The 15164-nt window shown below is 35.1% G+C and overlaps 3 protein-coding genes across 3 annotated transcripts; all 3 read left to right on the forward strand.

The window, feature by feature from the left end:
• Nucleotides 1–1176: 1176 nt before the first annotated feature.
• On the forward strand, nt 1177–1906 carry LOC122834021 (transcription factor HES-5-like). Its single transcript, XM_044122086.1, has 2 exons — nt 1177–1283; nt 1397–1906. Exons 1-2 carry the CDS (start codon nt 1221–1223, stop codon nt 1832–1834), a joined length of 501 nt encoding a protein of 166 aa, XP_043978021.1. The 5' UTR covers nt 1177–1220; the 3' UTR covers nt 1835–1906.
• A 4882-nt stretch (nt 1907–6788) lies between these two features.
• LOC122834299 (transcription factor HES-5-like) lies at nt 6789–8463 on the forward strand. Its single transcript, XM_044122605.1, has 2 exons — nt 6789–6887; nt 6993–8463. Exons 1-2 carry the CDS (start codon nt 6825–6827, stop codon nt 7314–7316), a joined length of 387 nt encoding a protein of 128 aa, XP_043978540.1. The 5' UTR covers nt 6789–6824; the 3' UTR covers nt 7317–8463.
• A 3614-nt stretch (nt 8464–12077) lies between these two features.
• On the forward strand, nt 12078–13612 carry LOC122834298 (transcription factor HES-5-like). Its single transcript, XM_044122604.1, has 2 exons — nt 12078–12176; nt 12286–13612. The coding sequence occupies exons 1-2, from the start codon at nt 12114–12116 to the stop codon at nt 12709–12711; spliced, it is 489 nt and encodes a 162-aa protein (XP_043978539.1). The 5' UTR covers nt 12078–12113; the 3' UTR covers nt 12712–13612.
• The last annotated feature ends 1552 nt before the right edge of the window (nt 13613–15164 follow it).

The raw sequence follows: 15164 nt of genomic DNA on the forward strand, positions 1-15164 counted from the left end.
CCCTAAAGGACAATAGATTCAGAGATCGTATTTAAAAAATGGTTGAATGCTTGCAGATAAATTATATAACAGGACTAGTATTTCTATAAAGTAGTCACAATGATTATGTAAAGACACCTTAGGTGGTTTTAGGTTAAATAAATACAAACCCAATCCAACAAAAACCAAATCCAAAGTAATTTGACTGTAAATGTCAAAACTACCAAACTACTGAGTCCAACATATATATTAATTACACATATTTATTTAGTTCTCTTTATTATAATCTGCTTACAAACAATAAAAATACATTTAAAAATTGCACACCAATGTGTCTTTCACCCCAAAAAATAAATTAGGCAGACTTCAGTTGTGTCTTCCCACCTTCATAGTAAAGCTGCACTTAAATAAGTCAATAAAATTTGTCTCAGATAGGCAACCAATCAGGTGGTTTCCCTCCAGATGGTTGGTGACGTCAGGTTCTGTCTCTGTTAGAGCGTACGTCCAGCATCTGTCACCCAAGACTTCTTTCAAAGTCCCTTTGTAATGCACTGACCACACCAATAAAGACTGGGGTGTGGGAAACTGGAAGAAACTTTCTGCTCACATCACAAACCATAAGAATGTGGGCAAGTCTATTGATGGGTGCAGCTGCTGCAAATTTTGACTCAGCTGAAAGCAAACTCTAGCTTACATCAAATTGTAAATAATGTGAACTTTGTAAAAAAAAAAAAAAAAAAAAAAAAGCAATGTACAACCTCTCATAGAAACAATGAAAAGTAAAACTTCATTTTAAACACAGTTGCAATTACGACATAAAACAAATGTTCTATGTCAAGAAATAAAACAGACCACTAAATATGTTTTACTTGTTCGAAAGGATAATTGGTGTAATGTAACTGATCTCAGAATCAAGCAGTAGATCTGATCTCCATGTGAAATCACCTCTTTCCCCGATTCATACAGAGCTCAGTGTCTCTTTCCCTCCATCACCCACCACTCCTCCACCTGTTCCCCTGAGATCAAACTATTGTCCCCCACTAACATGAGCACTGAGCATGTGGCAGGGCAGACTTCTATTCTTTCTTGGACTGTGTTATTATTGGTTCAGACTGTGGGAAACTTCTTCCAAACCAGGACCCACACATTCAGATGGAGATGTGGGACTATAAAAAGGAGAGACGAAGCCATCAGAGATCAGATTCTCTCTACAGAGACCTCCACAGCACAGAGATCCAGATATGGCTCCTACAATCAACCCAGCAAGGACCAACTCTCAGGAGCATCTGACTCTGAACCACAAGGTAACTATGAAGATCAAAGAAGTACAATTATCATTTGTGGGAGTTTGTAAATGTCAATACCAATGCCACACTGCAGAATGAGTTTAATAACTGCATTGTTCTTGTTTCTGCAGCTCCGAAAGCCTGTGGTAGAGAAACTACGCAGAGAGCGAATCAACAGCAGCATCGAGCAACTAAAGTCTCTCTTGGCTCCAGAGTTTCTCAAACAGCAGCCAGAGTCCAAGCTGGAGAAAGCAGACATCTTGGAGATGACAGTTTGCTTCCTGAGACAACTGCAGAAGCAGAAGCAGCAGCAGCAGCATCCAGCTCTAGACACAGGAGCTGTTGAGTTAGGCTATGCCAAATGTGTCCACGTGGTGACAAACTTCCTCTCCAAAGATGAGCTGGAGACGCAGTCCCAGAAGAGACAGTTTAACAACTTCAGCAAGCTGCAGACTTCATTTGAGAAAAACCTGAAAGAGGCTAAATTCTCTTCTGTGAACTACACAGTCCAGACAAGTATCAATAAAGTCAAGAGTCCAACCACCAGCACCCCCTGGAGGCCATGGTAGACATCTACAGCCTGAGGTTATGGCCTGAAAAAGTATACCAGACTGGTAGACAGAACATGTACTGACATGTGTTTCTTTGGACTGTTTCTATTGAATGAAATTAATTGTGCTTTTATGATGCATATTATCACATTTCCTGTGGAAACAACAACATTGTGTTTTCTTTTAACAAAAGAAATGTATTACAAATCAAATTGTCTTTGCAATTAGGATTTTCCTGTAATTTTGTGATTTACTACAAATTGTTTCACGCCGATCATAATGGTCAAAAGTGAAATTGTCCTTTTTTTAGGACAAATTCCTTTGAACTTTTTCTGAGTTAGCAGAATTACCTTCTGTGAAACTTTTAAGTCTTTGTATATTACCTAATAAGTTACAACATCCTCCCAGTGAAAGCTCCATGTTGATTTTTGAGAGATTTTTTTCAACTGATGCTTGAAAATTTACTGAAGGATCTGTGACAATAGTTCATTTCTAATGTTGCTTTGTAAATGCTTCGGTGTGTTCGTCTCACATTTAAGTTAGGCTTAGAGTCATTATGCGATCTGTTGTAAGGTCAGGCTATTTTCTAACTTTGTTAAATATTTAATCAATAATATGAGTTGTATTTGAAAATACTGTATTGTCAATTGTCTTTTAAAAAGATTTTTCTCTGATCTCTAGACTTTTTCTTGTTGAAATTGACAAGTTGTTGTGATGTATCATCACTTCCTGCAGGAACTTCTGTACTTTCTGTCTCATTGTGCCTTTAATAAACAACTGAGCTGAAACTAAAATCACATCATTGCACTTTTTTTTACCACCTTTGGGATTTTAAGTAACAAACAAGTAAAACTTATAAATTTAGACCAGGCAATAATCATAAATTGATAATCAATGACTTGGGCTTCACAACTCAACTTATGTAGGTTGAGCAGCAACTCAGACAATGAGGAAAAGGGTTGTTTTATACAGTCTGTGTTAATATCTGGTTTCAACTGTAAATTCAGTTATCTCTTCAGTTATAAAAAGTCTCCAAAAGACTCAGCAAAACTAAACTACAAATTGTGTCACAACATTGTTTTATGTGTTGATTAAATGCCAATGTTAGAAATAAAGAAAAATGTGTTGACGTGTCTCCCCATTAAAAAGAGTCATGACAGTGTATCTAATGTAATACTTAATAATGCACACTTCTATTGTTCTTACAGAACAATAGACTGAGAAACCAGAGAAAACTCATTGTAGGGCAATAGATCGGGACCTTTGACCTGAGGAGAAACAGCTTAACTGAGAGACTGAGCACTAACTGTAAAAGGCCTACTTCAGAGACATTCTTTCATGTTTTAGCAATCCAGTTGATATCTGCTTTTTTATTCTTAACTCATGTTGCACCTTTGCTCACTAAAAATAGGTCCTTCTTAAAAGAGAAAATTATTTTTAACATAAATGTAGTGAAATCTTGCATTATTTTGGGATTTTATTGCTTCAATGTTGTCTAAATATTTTTGCATTATTGAATTGTTAGCATTTGCTACTTTAATTTTACCTGCTTAATACAAACTTCAATACTGAAGCCTTTTCAACTTCTTTTCAACTTTAAATGTTTTTAAAGCTAAAAGATAAATCTTTGAAAGCTAAACATTATATAACAGTATGCATCTTTGATGATGATACAGTTTACTTATTCAGTTTTAGTGACCTACAAACTCATTACACAGCAAAGACTTTTGTGATTACAGTTATGTTGTCAAATCTTGATTTCAGTTGAGATAGGAATGGTTTTCTTTTAGACCTAATGTCTTAAGAAATTTAAAATTTGAACAACTTTAAATGTTTTAAAGAAATACAGAAAGAGGGTTCATTTAGATTTAGGTGGATGAGCAGATTTCATTTAATCAGCAGTGAATGAGAAAGCCCTGAAGAGGAGTTTTATGTAATTAACATAATCAACCTCACCAGCAGTCGACCAATCTCCAGAGGGATTTGGCACGTGTCGAAAAGCAGCCCCTTCCCTCTTTTATGTGTTTAAACATTTGATACGGAAGAAAATACCAATTACAATCCAAAAGGTATGACAATAGGTAAAATATCTAAAATAACCATTAATTTCAAAAATATTTTATCAACCAAATTAAACTAGAATTATAGAATCCATTGCAGTTCATAAGGGTACATTTTTATATACAAGTTTCTCTTGGTAAGCACAAATTTCATTATGTTTGTTTAACAGAGGCAACTGTTTAGTGGCACAAAGAGCACATACTGAGGAGATTCTGCTCTGATTTGTAACAATTTTAATGCCATTTTGTTCTTGCAATTGAAAAAAAAAATCTAAACTGTGAAAGATTTTTATGTCTTTTATGCAGAACCTTCACTTTTAGATGTTTGAAAGTGAAATATTGAATAACAATGGCCCTCCTTAAAGAGGTCATGATTGCCTTATGCTTTGCATAATGAGGCACACTTCTATTGTTCATCTCATCGTAGGACGGAGTGTGGGAAAACAGAAAAGGCTCACTCACAGAGTCGCTGTGGGACAATAGATTCTGACCTGTGACCTGAAGGGAGACAGATTAAAAAGGAGCCCAGCTCCACATACATGTTTTCAGCCTCACTTAGATAAATCTGTTACGTTTTTACAAAGTTAATATTTCTGTAGGTTTGTTTCTCCCAAATATGTTTTTTTGCCAATTCAGTTTCTTTAATGATTTCTTCACAGGAATCTTACCACTTCCACATATATGTTAGGTTCTGGCTTAATGGCACAAATTGATTTTAACAACAGAAATATATTCAAACAAAAGACAATTCACCATTAAACATTTTCTGAATAGAGGATTTTTAATACCGAAGCAATATTAAGAGCAGACGCCAAAGGAGAGACCTAAAGTAAAAACAATAGGGTACTCATAAAAATAATGTCTCAATCCCCTGTCTGAGAGGTTCTTGTTGAAATCATGATTCTTCACAGCACTTCATCACCACTGAGACTAACAAATGAGATATTTAATGATACGAGAAGACAAAATGCAACACAAAACTAATTTGCAAGTTTACAGAACAAATTTATAGCTTGCGATTACTGACCTGAAAGAGGATAATGTAGAGGGAAATATTTTTGAAAAGGTGGCTTTGACACTTTTACATGTTTCTACGTACAATATTTGTATAGTTGAAACAATATAGCAAACAAAAGGAAAGAAAAATAAAATGAATAAAAAGGTGTCAAAGTAATTATTTTCAAACTTCATTACAATTTTTTGGTGCTTCCACTGTTTTTTTGGGCCCACTACAGTTTATTGGAAAGGTGTAGCTAATTCAGTTATTTACAATGTGTCATGTGTACCTCTAGATGGCACTACATCCTTCATTGTTGATATTTAAGAAAGTTGCATATCACTGCCCACTTAAATTCTCTAGCATCTTTAGAATGAAACGTTCTTAAACTCTGATTTACTTAGAGCTTATGTTGGATTTTATGTAAGCAAATTTTTTATACACTTGTTTATATTTAAATTGATTGTACAAAGAAGTACGCTTCATATTGTTATTGACAATATAAATAAAAAAAATATTTTAATAGATTTTTTATATTTATATTTACATTATATATATATACGGACAAAATATTCTTATTCTTTCCAAATTTCCTTTCCTTTAAGGAAAAAGAATGTGAAATCACATTTTATGTCCAAATTAACCAACTTAAATTCAAACAGTTGTGAAAATCTCCAGTTGGTCCGTTTACATTACCCTCATCTTTACAATTTAAAAAAGTGGGACACGTTTCTATGGCTACTTACATTCAGGTAAAGTTTCAGAAACATGTAAAAAATTAAAACAAATCAACACATCTACATATTACAACAGATCACAAAAATAAAATGCGTGTTGAAAATGCTGCAAAGTAATACAACTAACTCCGGATACTAATAATGTAGGTGAATGAGATGCACTTGTAGCAAATTACTAGTTCTCCTGAGGGATTTGACACAATTCAAGACCTTGTCTTGAATTGAAACATTCAAGACTGTTCCATTGTTTAGAAGTGGAACCAGACTAAATTTTTTCAGGCTGTCTACAATTTTGATCATGGGGTAACAATTTGAGATAATTACAGTGCTTAAATTTATCAAAAAGTTTGTACAGTCTAGTACAGAGTTCTTACTTGAATTTGGCTAATACAAATTGTCAAAGCCATCAATGGGTGCTTCTCCCTCCAGATGGTTGGTGATGTAATGCTCTGTGTCTAAGAGCTACCACCTGTCACAGACGTGCCTTTTGTGATTCTCTAATCACAGCAGACACTCAGTGTGGGAAACTCAGCTCGACATGCTACTCACACTGGCGACAAGGCACGTGTCGGTTAATAATTACACTGCTGCTCAAAAAGGGCACGTGCCAAAACTCAGCTGCATCTGGACCTCAGCATGTTAATTGACATGAATTGTATCTTTAATGATTTCTGCCATGCTAAATTATTAATGACGCTACATAGGATTCCTCCTTCTCGTGTAATTCTGCTACAAAACTAAAAACGTGAATTATTTTACAATAAAGAAAAAGAAACGTTTATTACTTTGTATATTATTTTTAGTTTTAACAAATCAATGTTTATTTTCTCTGAGTCTGAAAGCTGTTTTGTTTCAGTTTGGAAATGTTAAATTTAAAAGTGTGCTGTTATTCTAGCTCCACTGATCTCCACCTTTGGGAGCATATCAGCTTCCAGGGTCACTACATTCCCACATTGACACAAAGTGCTGTGAGTCTGCTCCACCTGCTCCTTCTCAAATCTAACAATTATCCCTGCAGGCATTAACAACAGCATGTTAGTGCCCCACATGCCCATTGTTTGTCTAGAAGATCTGATTGGCTCAGACTGTGGGAAAGCTCAACCAGAGAGAGACCCACACATTGATATGGAGATCTGGGACTATAAATAGGAGCGCTGCAGCCAGCAGAGATCAGATTCTCTCTTCAGAGACCTCCACAGCATCAACACCAAATAATGGCACCTACAATCACTGCAGTGATGACCAACTCTCAGGAGCATCTGACTCTGAACCACAAGGTAAATTAGATGCTCAGAAAACCTGCTATTAATTAGCTTTTTCTACTAACAGCAACATTTCATTCCATGATCGGTTTATTAATGACTTATTTATTCTTTCTACAGCTCAGAAAGCCTTTGGTGGAAAAGTTACGCAGAGAGCGAATCAACAGCAGCATCGAGCAGCTCAAGTCTCTCCTGGGTCCAGAGTTCCTCAAACAGCAGCCAGAGTCCAAGCTGGAGAAAGCAGACATCTTGGAGATGACAGTTTGCTTCCTGACCCAGCTGCTGCAGCAGAATCAGCAACAGAGACGACAGCTGAACCGTCTTAAAAGCACTACGGCTTGTTTTGATGACAACCTAACCAAGGCTGAAATCTCTCTGAGCTCCACAGTTCAGAGCACCACAGACAAGGATCCAGGTTGTGAAGTTCTATGGAGACCTTGGTAGAAACCTACTGATTGTAGATGCTACTAAATCAAGTTGGTCAAATATGACTATTCTTAGAAACGGAGAGGAGTTTTTTTTCTTCTGTTTAAACAGAGTTTTTATTATGTATGTACATTTTATTGCATTTTTTATTATATTTCCAGCAGAAATTGCTTCAGCATCTATTGTGCTGAGAAGAAAAAATAATCTTATGCATGTTGTATAAAATTTCATAGATTGATTTGCAATCTGTTTTTGCTGTACCTGAGGGTAAATAATAATATTGATAACATTTATCAAGTTCTGTACAGTAACAATACCATATTGGTCAAGATTACTGAATTAAATTGTGAAATTTTAAGAACATGATCTTCTGTTTGTGAAGAAGAAGTGCTTCAGTATATGAAGCCTCGTGATTCATTTTCTTTCAGTGCAAGATGTAATATTCCTAGGAAATAACATGAAGAGCTTTGGTGCATATTGCATGAACTAATTCTTGTTGCCAATGTTATTTGACTATAATACTAAGGTAAAACCTGCTGTAGTTTAATTTCTGTTTATTGCAGCGATGAAATGTTCTCTTGAAGGACAGGTTTCCTATTTGACTTTTAATCTCTTTGATTACATCAAACAGATATTTTCTAAACTCCTAATGTCAATACTTTATTTCTTAAAAGTGTAATGATGACACAATTTTATGAATTGTACTTTCTTTCCTGTGGTTGATACAGTAGACACTTTGATCATATTTGATCAGATATCAAAAATGTTCTTTTTCTGAACATTTTGTTATCACATTGTGGGATTACATCAACATGATCTATTTTAAGATCAGTTTATTTTTTAACTGTGTTTTATGTTGAACAGCTTTGTGCTGGTAATATTTGCTTCATCAAATAGTGGCTTTAAAGACCCATGTGATCAGTTTAGGTCAGAAAAAAGATGTCTATCTTCTCTTTTTAAAGTGTAGAGCGTTTTTTACACAATGTTTGCAAAAAGAACAGTGAATTCTTCAAGTTGTTATCTTTTATAAAGATGTTGTTCCTTTACTCTCTCTGAGTACACTGTCTTGTAGAAATCTACAAGTTGATGTTTGATGTTTCATCAGATTTGTATGGAGTCTCACAACTTCAAGTGTTTGAGGTAATAAACACAACCAAATCCTCAATAATGGTGTTTCTGTTGCATTTCTGACAACTTTATGTATACATTATGGTGATGAAGAATGTTAAATACACGATGAGAAACATTTGTATACTTTCCTCAGTAAAACCAATGCATGGACTGAATGTGAGAAATCAGAATAATCTCATTCAAGAAAACTACTGAGTGAGAGTTAATACTGCAGATAATCAGATTACATTCAAATAATTAATTTGATTCCCACAGTGCAGTCACTGAAGGTTCCCCAACTTTCATTTTTAGACAACTTGTTTCACATGTTGATGCCCAAACTTAAACACATGTAACTGTTATTGTAATTATAATTTTTCATTCATGGTTGCTTTCTTCTTAAACAGAGCAATAGTAAAAGCTTTTTAAAAGCTTTCCTCATTTTGAAATGAGGAAATTGTTACACATACAAATTGAAAGTCATCCTTTCCACAGAAACTGGCATTGATTACATTTTATTCATAAATGCCGATATTCAATCTAAATAACAGCAGAGTTTGTGAGGGAAATTAAATATGCTCCTCTATTTTCTGCCCCCAGGAGTCATAGACTCCATTGTCCATATCATGCTGTTAATGCCACGGTTCATATTTTCAGTCTAGAGAGGGAAGTCTATCTTTCTGTTTATCAAAAAGACATAAGAAAATACTCTGGAGCTGAATGAGAACCATTCACACAGCAGCAGAAGTGATTACCCAGCCAGCTCTGGCAAACTTCAGCAAGCAGCTGTCTATCTGGAAATCACTAATTGATAATACTCCATCATCAGTGATTCTGAATTGTTACAATCAATAAATATGACAAAGCTATATTTTTCATAGAATTTTAAATTAGACACATTCCTATAGCCAGCCAATAGAGTAATTTCCCTCCAGATGGTTGGTGATGTAACACCGTTTCTATAGCAACAGATAGCCAGCATCTGTTTCAGAAATCCCTTTGTGCTCCACTAACCACAGCATGGGAAGGAAGTGTGGGAACCTCCCATCAAACTTCTCCTCACACAGCCTCTAAGCCACGTGCCGTCTGCATCTGGATACCTGCAAATTCGTTTGCAGTTTTTCAACGTTTTTCTAATGAAAAATATATTGACAGTACAAGTAATATCACAAAATTATTTTCTTATGTTTGCTTTTTGTATATGCTATGCAATATCAAAGAGATTTATGAATGACTAATATAATTATCTTTTTTCTTCCATGGAAACTGATTGTTCTCTCTCCCATTATGTCTAGATGACTATTGGGCATAAAAATTAAATGTTCTTTATGTGGAGCTTCATCACTTCACCACAGTTAAGGAGCTTCAAGTGTTTTTCTGTATTATTTCTGTTATTGAGACCTGAGACCTTCAGGTCTCCATCTGCTCCCTTGAGATCCAACAACTATCCTCAATAAATGAAAAGAAGTATGCTGCTGTTGTCACCCAGTGCCATCTGATTGGTTCAGACTGTGAGAAAATTCATACTGACCAAAACCTACATATTTATATGAAGATGTGGGACTGTAAATAGGAGGGATGAAGGAAGTAGCGATCAGATTCTCTCTATAGAGAACACACAGCACAGAGATCCAACTATGGCAACTAAAATGCTTCAAATTATACTACTCGCCAACTCAGCTTCACTTTCACAGTCATTATCAGTATCACTCATTGGTGTTCTGTATTGTCTAAAAATAATAAATAAATTTGACACAAAAAAACAAACAAACAAAAACACAGTCGAGACAGTCGGTTTTTTTGTCTCAACTTGAATAACATGTATTCAAGTTGAGACAACGTGATTCAATTTAGTCAGATTCATCTCCCTCTGAAGAGGGTCTAGCGAGATCAGGGGATCATGCGAGATTATTGAAGATTTCTTTACTTGCTATATTATTTGATTGAAGTTCAATATTGCATGTGGTACCTTCCAAAAATGAAATGAATTCATGCATTGGGATAGTTGTGATATCCATTCATTTTGTGTGGCAATGACTTCCAAAGAACAAATGAACCTTCTTTTGACATGACGGTCATTTTATCTAATTAACAAAAATAGTTTTATGTATAAATAACTTACAAATCTGGGGCCTATTCAGAAATGCATGCTCTGTATAAACTAAAACAGCAACATCACTAACATTTTTTGATGACAGGAGGTTAATGACATGTCTCAGATGGGCACACGTAGTGGAAGTAGTGAAAGGACATAGTGTGGGAAACCAGAATAAACCTACTCACATAGCCCCTCAGGGACAACAGACCCTGACCTTTGGCCTGAAGAGATGGAAGTTAAATGGGAACATGTCCCTTAAGCAAGTGATGTTGTTCCACTCTTCCTGTCACAATTAATGCTACCAGCTTTTAACATTTTTGCCATGTAAAATATGTTAATATAGATCTGATAAACTAATTTAGACAGTAAAATATGTTTTCTTAATATGCTGCAATACAGATAGTGATGAAGATCTGGGCATATTTATTATCCAGCAAATGTGAAATTGTAAAAACGTTTTTAAAAGCTGAACAGAAATACGAGGTGTAATTGGCAAATGCTCTTTTTTTCACTAATTCGTTAAATATATCAATTAAAAGTTTTCCAGCTTCAAATATTTTTTTTTGCCATTTTAAGAGTTTTGAAAAGTAATTTATATTTTACACATTTCTAAAGCCGACCAATACAATTCTTTCCCTCCAGATGGTTGGTGATGTAACATTTTGTTGTTATAGCAACACACAGCTAGCATCTGTCTCAAGAAATCCTTTTGTGCTGCACAAAACAGGCAGTCAGTGTAGGAATCTCACATCAACCTGCCCTTGACACAGCCTGCTAGGCACGTGTCAAATAAGTTGTCTGTATCTGGATGGTAGCATCTCTGTGAACAAACTTTTGAATCAAATTCTAATAAACATCTAATAAACATTTTTGGTCAAAAAAAATCCTAATGATATTTATAGATTTCAAGTTCTATATATTAATTAGAGGAAAATAAATTTTCTACGTAACTATTCATTTCTGAATACAAGAAAGAAATGTTCTGGCAGAACTATGAAATTCTTTTCAAAGTACTATTTATGACTCACTTTCTTTTCTCAAAATGACATTGTTGTTTCTGATCAAATGTTTTTTAACTCTTTGCAAATTTGACAGTGCAGTTTCAAGTTTACAATCAGGTAAAATGTTCTGTTTTTAATTTATTTGTCATGAATGTAATTTATAACAAACATATATTTTGCTAAAAAAATCATTATAACTTTTTTTTTTTTTTTTTTTACATTTAAAGTGCACACTACATTAAAAGCATTATTCGTCCAGATGCATGTTGGGCTCATCAGCGTGTGCTCAGTGAGAGGTATTGATCTCAGCATCAGGGAGCCCCTCTGCTCCCTCTGCAGGGTCGCCACTTTCCCACATTCAGACAGAGCTCTTTGAGTGTGTTCCACCTGCTCCCTCTGAAATCTAACCATTGTCCCTAGAGCAATAATGGGAGCATGTTGCCTTATTGTCCTGCAGAGCTCTCTGATTGGTTCAGACTGTGGGAAACTCCAACTAAACCAAGACCCACACATTCAAATGGAGGTCTGGGACTATAAATACGAGGGATGAAGCCAGCAGAGATCAGATTCTCTCTACAGAGACCTCTACAGCACAGAGATCCAACCATGGCACCAGCAATCACTGTAGCAATGACCAGCTCTCAGGAGCATCTGATACTGAACCACAAGGTAAATATAAAGCTCTTATATTGGTGATCCTTCAAGAGAGTTTGTGAATTTTGTTAGAAATGTTACACAGCAGAATGTTTTTAATAACAATTTTATTTTGTTCCTGCAGCTCAGAAAACCTCAAGTGGAGAAACTACGCAGAGAGCGAATCAACAGCAGTATTGAACAGCTCAAATCTCTTCTGCTGGGTGCAGAGTTCCTCAAACAGCAGCCAGACTCCAAGTTGGAGAAAGCAGACATCCTGGAGATGACTGTTTGCTTCCTGAGGCAACTGCAGAAGCAGCATCCAGATGTGGACTCAGGGGCTGTTGAGCTGGGGTATTCCAGATGTGTTCAAGAGGCTGTGCACTTCCTGTCCAAAGATGAAGTGAAGACACAGTCCCAAAGAAGACTCCTGAAGCATTTCAGCATGATGCAGTCTTTCTCCAAGAAGAACTTGAGAAAAGCAGACTTCTCTCCTCAGAGCTCAACAGAGCAAGGCAGCGTCAGTAAAGACAAGAATCCGCTCCACAGCCTCCTCTGGAGGCCATGGTAGACGCCTACAGGACGGAGTTCCCACAAGAGAAACTTAGACCATATTGGTCTAAAAAATACTGGACTAAATTCTTTTTTGAAATCAAATTATTTCTGTTTAAACAGAACATGCTACATATTTTGTAAATGTGTCTATTTTCCAATATTACATTTCCAATGAAAATGGCAAAAGCATTGTCTTTGATTTACAAAAGACAAACATATTTTTATGCATTTTTTGTATAAAATTTCTATAACTGCACTAGTGAAAATGTAGTAATAGGAATCCCGGTAGCACTGATTATGTTTTGATCATTCATAATCATGTTCTACAGTTTATATGTCCTTTTTTTGGAATTATTTGGAAGGAGTGCAACACTATTCTTTCTTTACAATCTGTTATATGATTGAAACATTTGTACTTTTGTTTTAAAAAATGTTTTCTTAATTTTGGAATTTTGATTACAAGTTTTCATCAGTAATATGTATTACTTTTGGGGAATCACAATTGATCATCTTGATCATGTATCCTCAAGTATCTACCTCATTTTTATTTGTATAAATAGTCTGCTTTTTGTTTTACAAAAGATTTGCTTAACAGTCACAGTTTATTTGTGACAGTATTTACATAAAGAAAACAACTGCATTTGTTGTAATAATGATGGCTATGATCTGTTTTAAGGTCAGCTTTTGATGTTTATTTGGTTGATTACAACCATACTTTCTACTCCTTATACAGACTGAGTTTCATATGAAACAATGTACTTTGTCTTTTGTAAGGACAGATGTTCATTTACTTCTCTGAGTTCAGAATTTTGTTTAAGCCTACATTTTGTTGTTGATGTATCATCACTAGTTGGAGCTTTAACAATTCAAATTGTTCATGGTGCCTTGTTGAATAAACAAATACTACCAGATGAAAAGTTTTCTCTCATTTTATGAGATCACCTGTAGAAAATAATACACCTGTGTTTTAATATTTCATTTCTTTAATTTGCCCACTGTTAAATTTCACTTGCAGGAACAACTTATCAATATCCAGCTAAAATGTCCTAATCTTAAGGAGATAAATGAGAAGCATAAAGATTAAACATATAAAGTAGAATGAATGGTAACACATTAGGATTTTTGCTGACATCATATGAATTTATAGTATGTAATTAAAGAGTTTCTTTTAATGCATTGCTAGTGTCACAGATTTCCTTATACAATATTTAGATTCATTGTTGATACCTGACGCAGCAATATGCTGTGATCAGCATATTCATTTCTAATAAACAGAGTCTTTGGGTGGAGGGCTGCTGGGATATCTGAACAGCAATGAGGGTAAAATCCAAAATGCAAAACTGTGGAAATTTTTAAATAAAATTCCTTGGTTAGAAAAATGATAGTTTATTCATATCATCTACTCATTAAATTGTGGCTTTCCAGAGCACAAAAGTTGAGGATTTTGACATCTGATTTTGTCATTTTTATATGGACCTTAACTTTTTACACCTATAATCATAAGCATCCAAAAATAATTCAGTTTTAGTCTCAAAGTAAGATACTATAAACTAGTTTAATGTACTCAAGTCAATCATTCTTACAATCTACATCATCCATCAAAAATCAGTATGAAAGCAATTTTTATCTACATTAATTTTGGTAACCAGTAAAAACATTAACTCTGTTAAGACCAAAAATTTTGTATTGACAGTGATAGATTTGCTTAGCTGTACTTTGTTATATACTTTATTTCACCATTTCAAATGTTGCTTCATTTCTGAGCCAGCCAATTGCACTACTTCCCTCCTGCATGGCTGGTGATGTAATCCAGTTTCTTCAGGAAAACAGAACCAGCATCTGTCACAGGCTGCCCCTTTGTGGTTTGATGATCATAGAGCAGGGAATTAGTGTGGGAAACTGAGACCAGCTTGTTACTCACATGGAAAGGAGGGCACGTGCCGTGAGATAACAGCATGTAGGCCCCAGAAAAAATAACAACTCAAAACATTTATTAAAAATCTGAAAAAAAAAAAACCTAAGATTTTAAAGCAAAAATAGTTTAAAACTGTATTCTTTGACAGAGATAAAGAAAAAAAATTTCTGTGAGATATAACCAATAAATAACCATGTTAAAACATTTTGTAATCCTTTTTTTTTTAATTATTTTTGCTTCAATCAGAAGTCTAATAAAATTATATCAGCCTATTTAAATTAAGGTTTATTTCATTGAATTTACCTGAAAATGTACCTGAAATTTACCTGAAAACTTTGTCGTAAAAATTAGCCCACCACGTGTGAGCTGGGATGAAGGGCGTGTGCTCAGTTCAAGTAATTGATCCCAGCATTAGCCAGCAGATAAGCTCTCTCTACAGGGTCACCACCTTCCCACATTCACACAGCGCTTTGTGTGTCAGCTCCATCTGCTCCCCTGAGACCTAAACATAAAGCCTCAGGCAATGATGACAGCGTGTTGCTGCCACACACGCC

The sequence above is a fragment of the Gambusia affinis genome, linkage group LG07 (genome assembly GCF_019740435.1).
Source record: "Gambusia affinis linkage group LG07, SWU_Gaff_1.0, whole genome shotgun sequence".
Taxonomy (NCBI): domain Eukaryota; kingdom Metazoa; phylum Chordata; class Actinopteri; order Cyprinodontiformes; family Poeciliidae; genus Gambusia; species Gambusia affinis.

What these genes read in the sequence shown, in the direction of transcription:
- LOC122834021 (XM_044122086.1), top strand. Translation starts at nt 1,221, where the DNA reads ATGGCTCCTACAATCAACCCAGCAAGGACCAACTCTCAGGAGCATCTG. An exon ending in ATCTGACTCTGAACCACAAG is followed by an intron (nt 1,284 to 1,396) that starts GTAACTATGAAG and finishes TTGTTTCTGCAG; the next exon opens with CTCCGAAAGCCTGTGGTAGA.
- LOC122834298 (XM_044122604.1), top strand. Translation starts at nt 12,114, where the DNA reads ATGGCACCAGCAATCACTGTAGCAATGACCAGCTCTCAGGAGCATCTG. An exon ending in ATCTGATACTGAACCACAAG is followed by an intron (nt 12,177 to 12,285) that starts GTAAATATAAAG and finishes TTGTTCCTGCAG; the next exon opens with CTCAGAAAACCTCAAGTGGA.
- LOC122834299 (XM_044122605.1), top strand. Translation starts at nt 6,825, where the DNA reads ATGGCACCTACAATCACTGCAGTGATGACCAACTCTCAGGAGCATCTG. An exon ending in ATCTGACTCTGAACCACAAG is followed by an intron (nt 6,888 to 6,992) that starts GTAAATTAGATG and finishes TTCTTTCTACAG; the next exon opens with CTCAGAAAGCCTTTGGTGGA.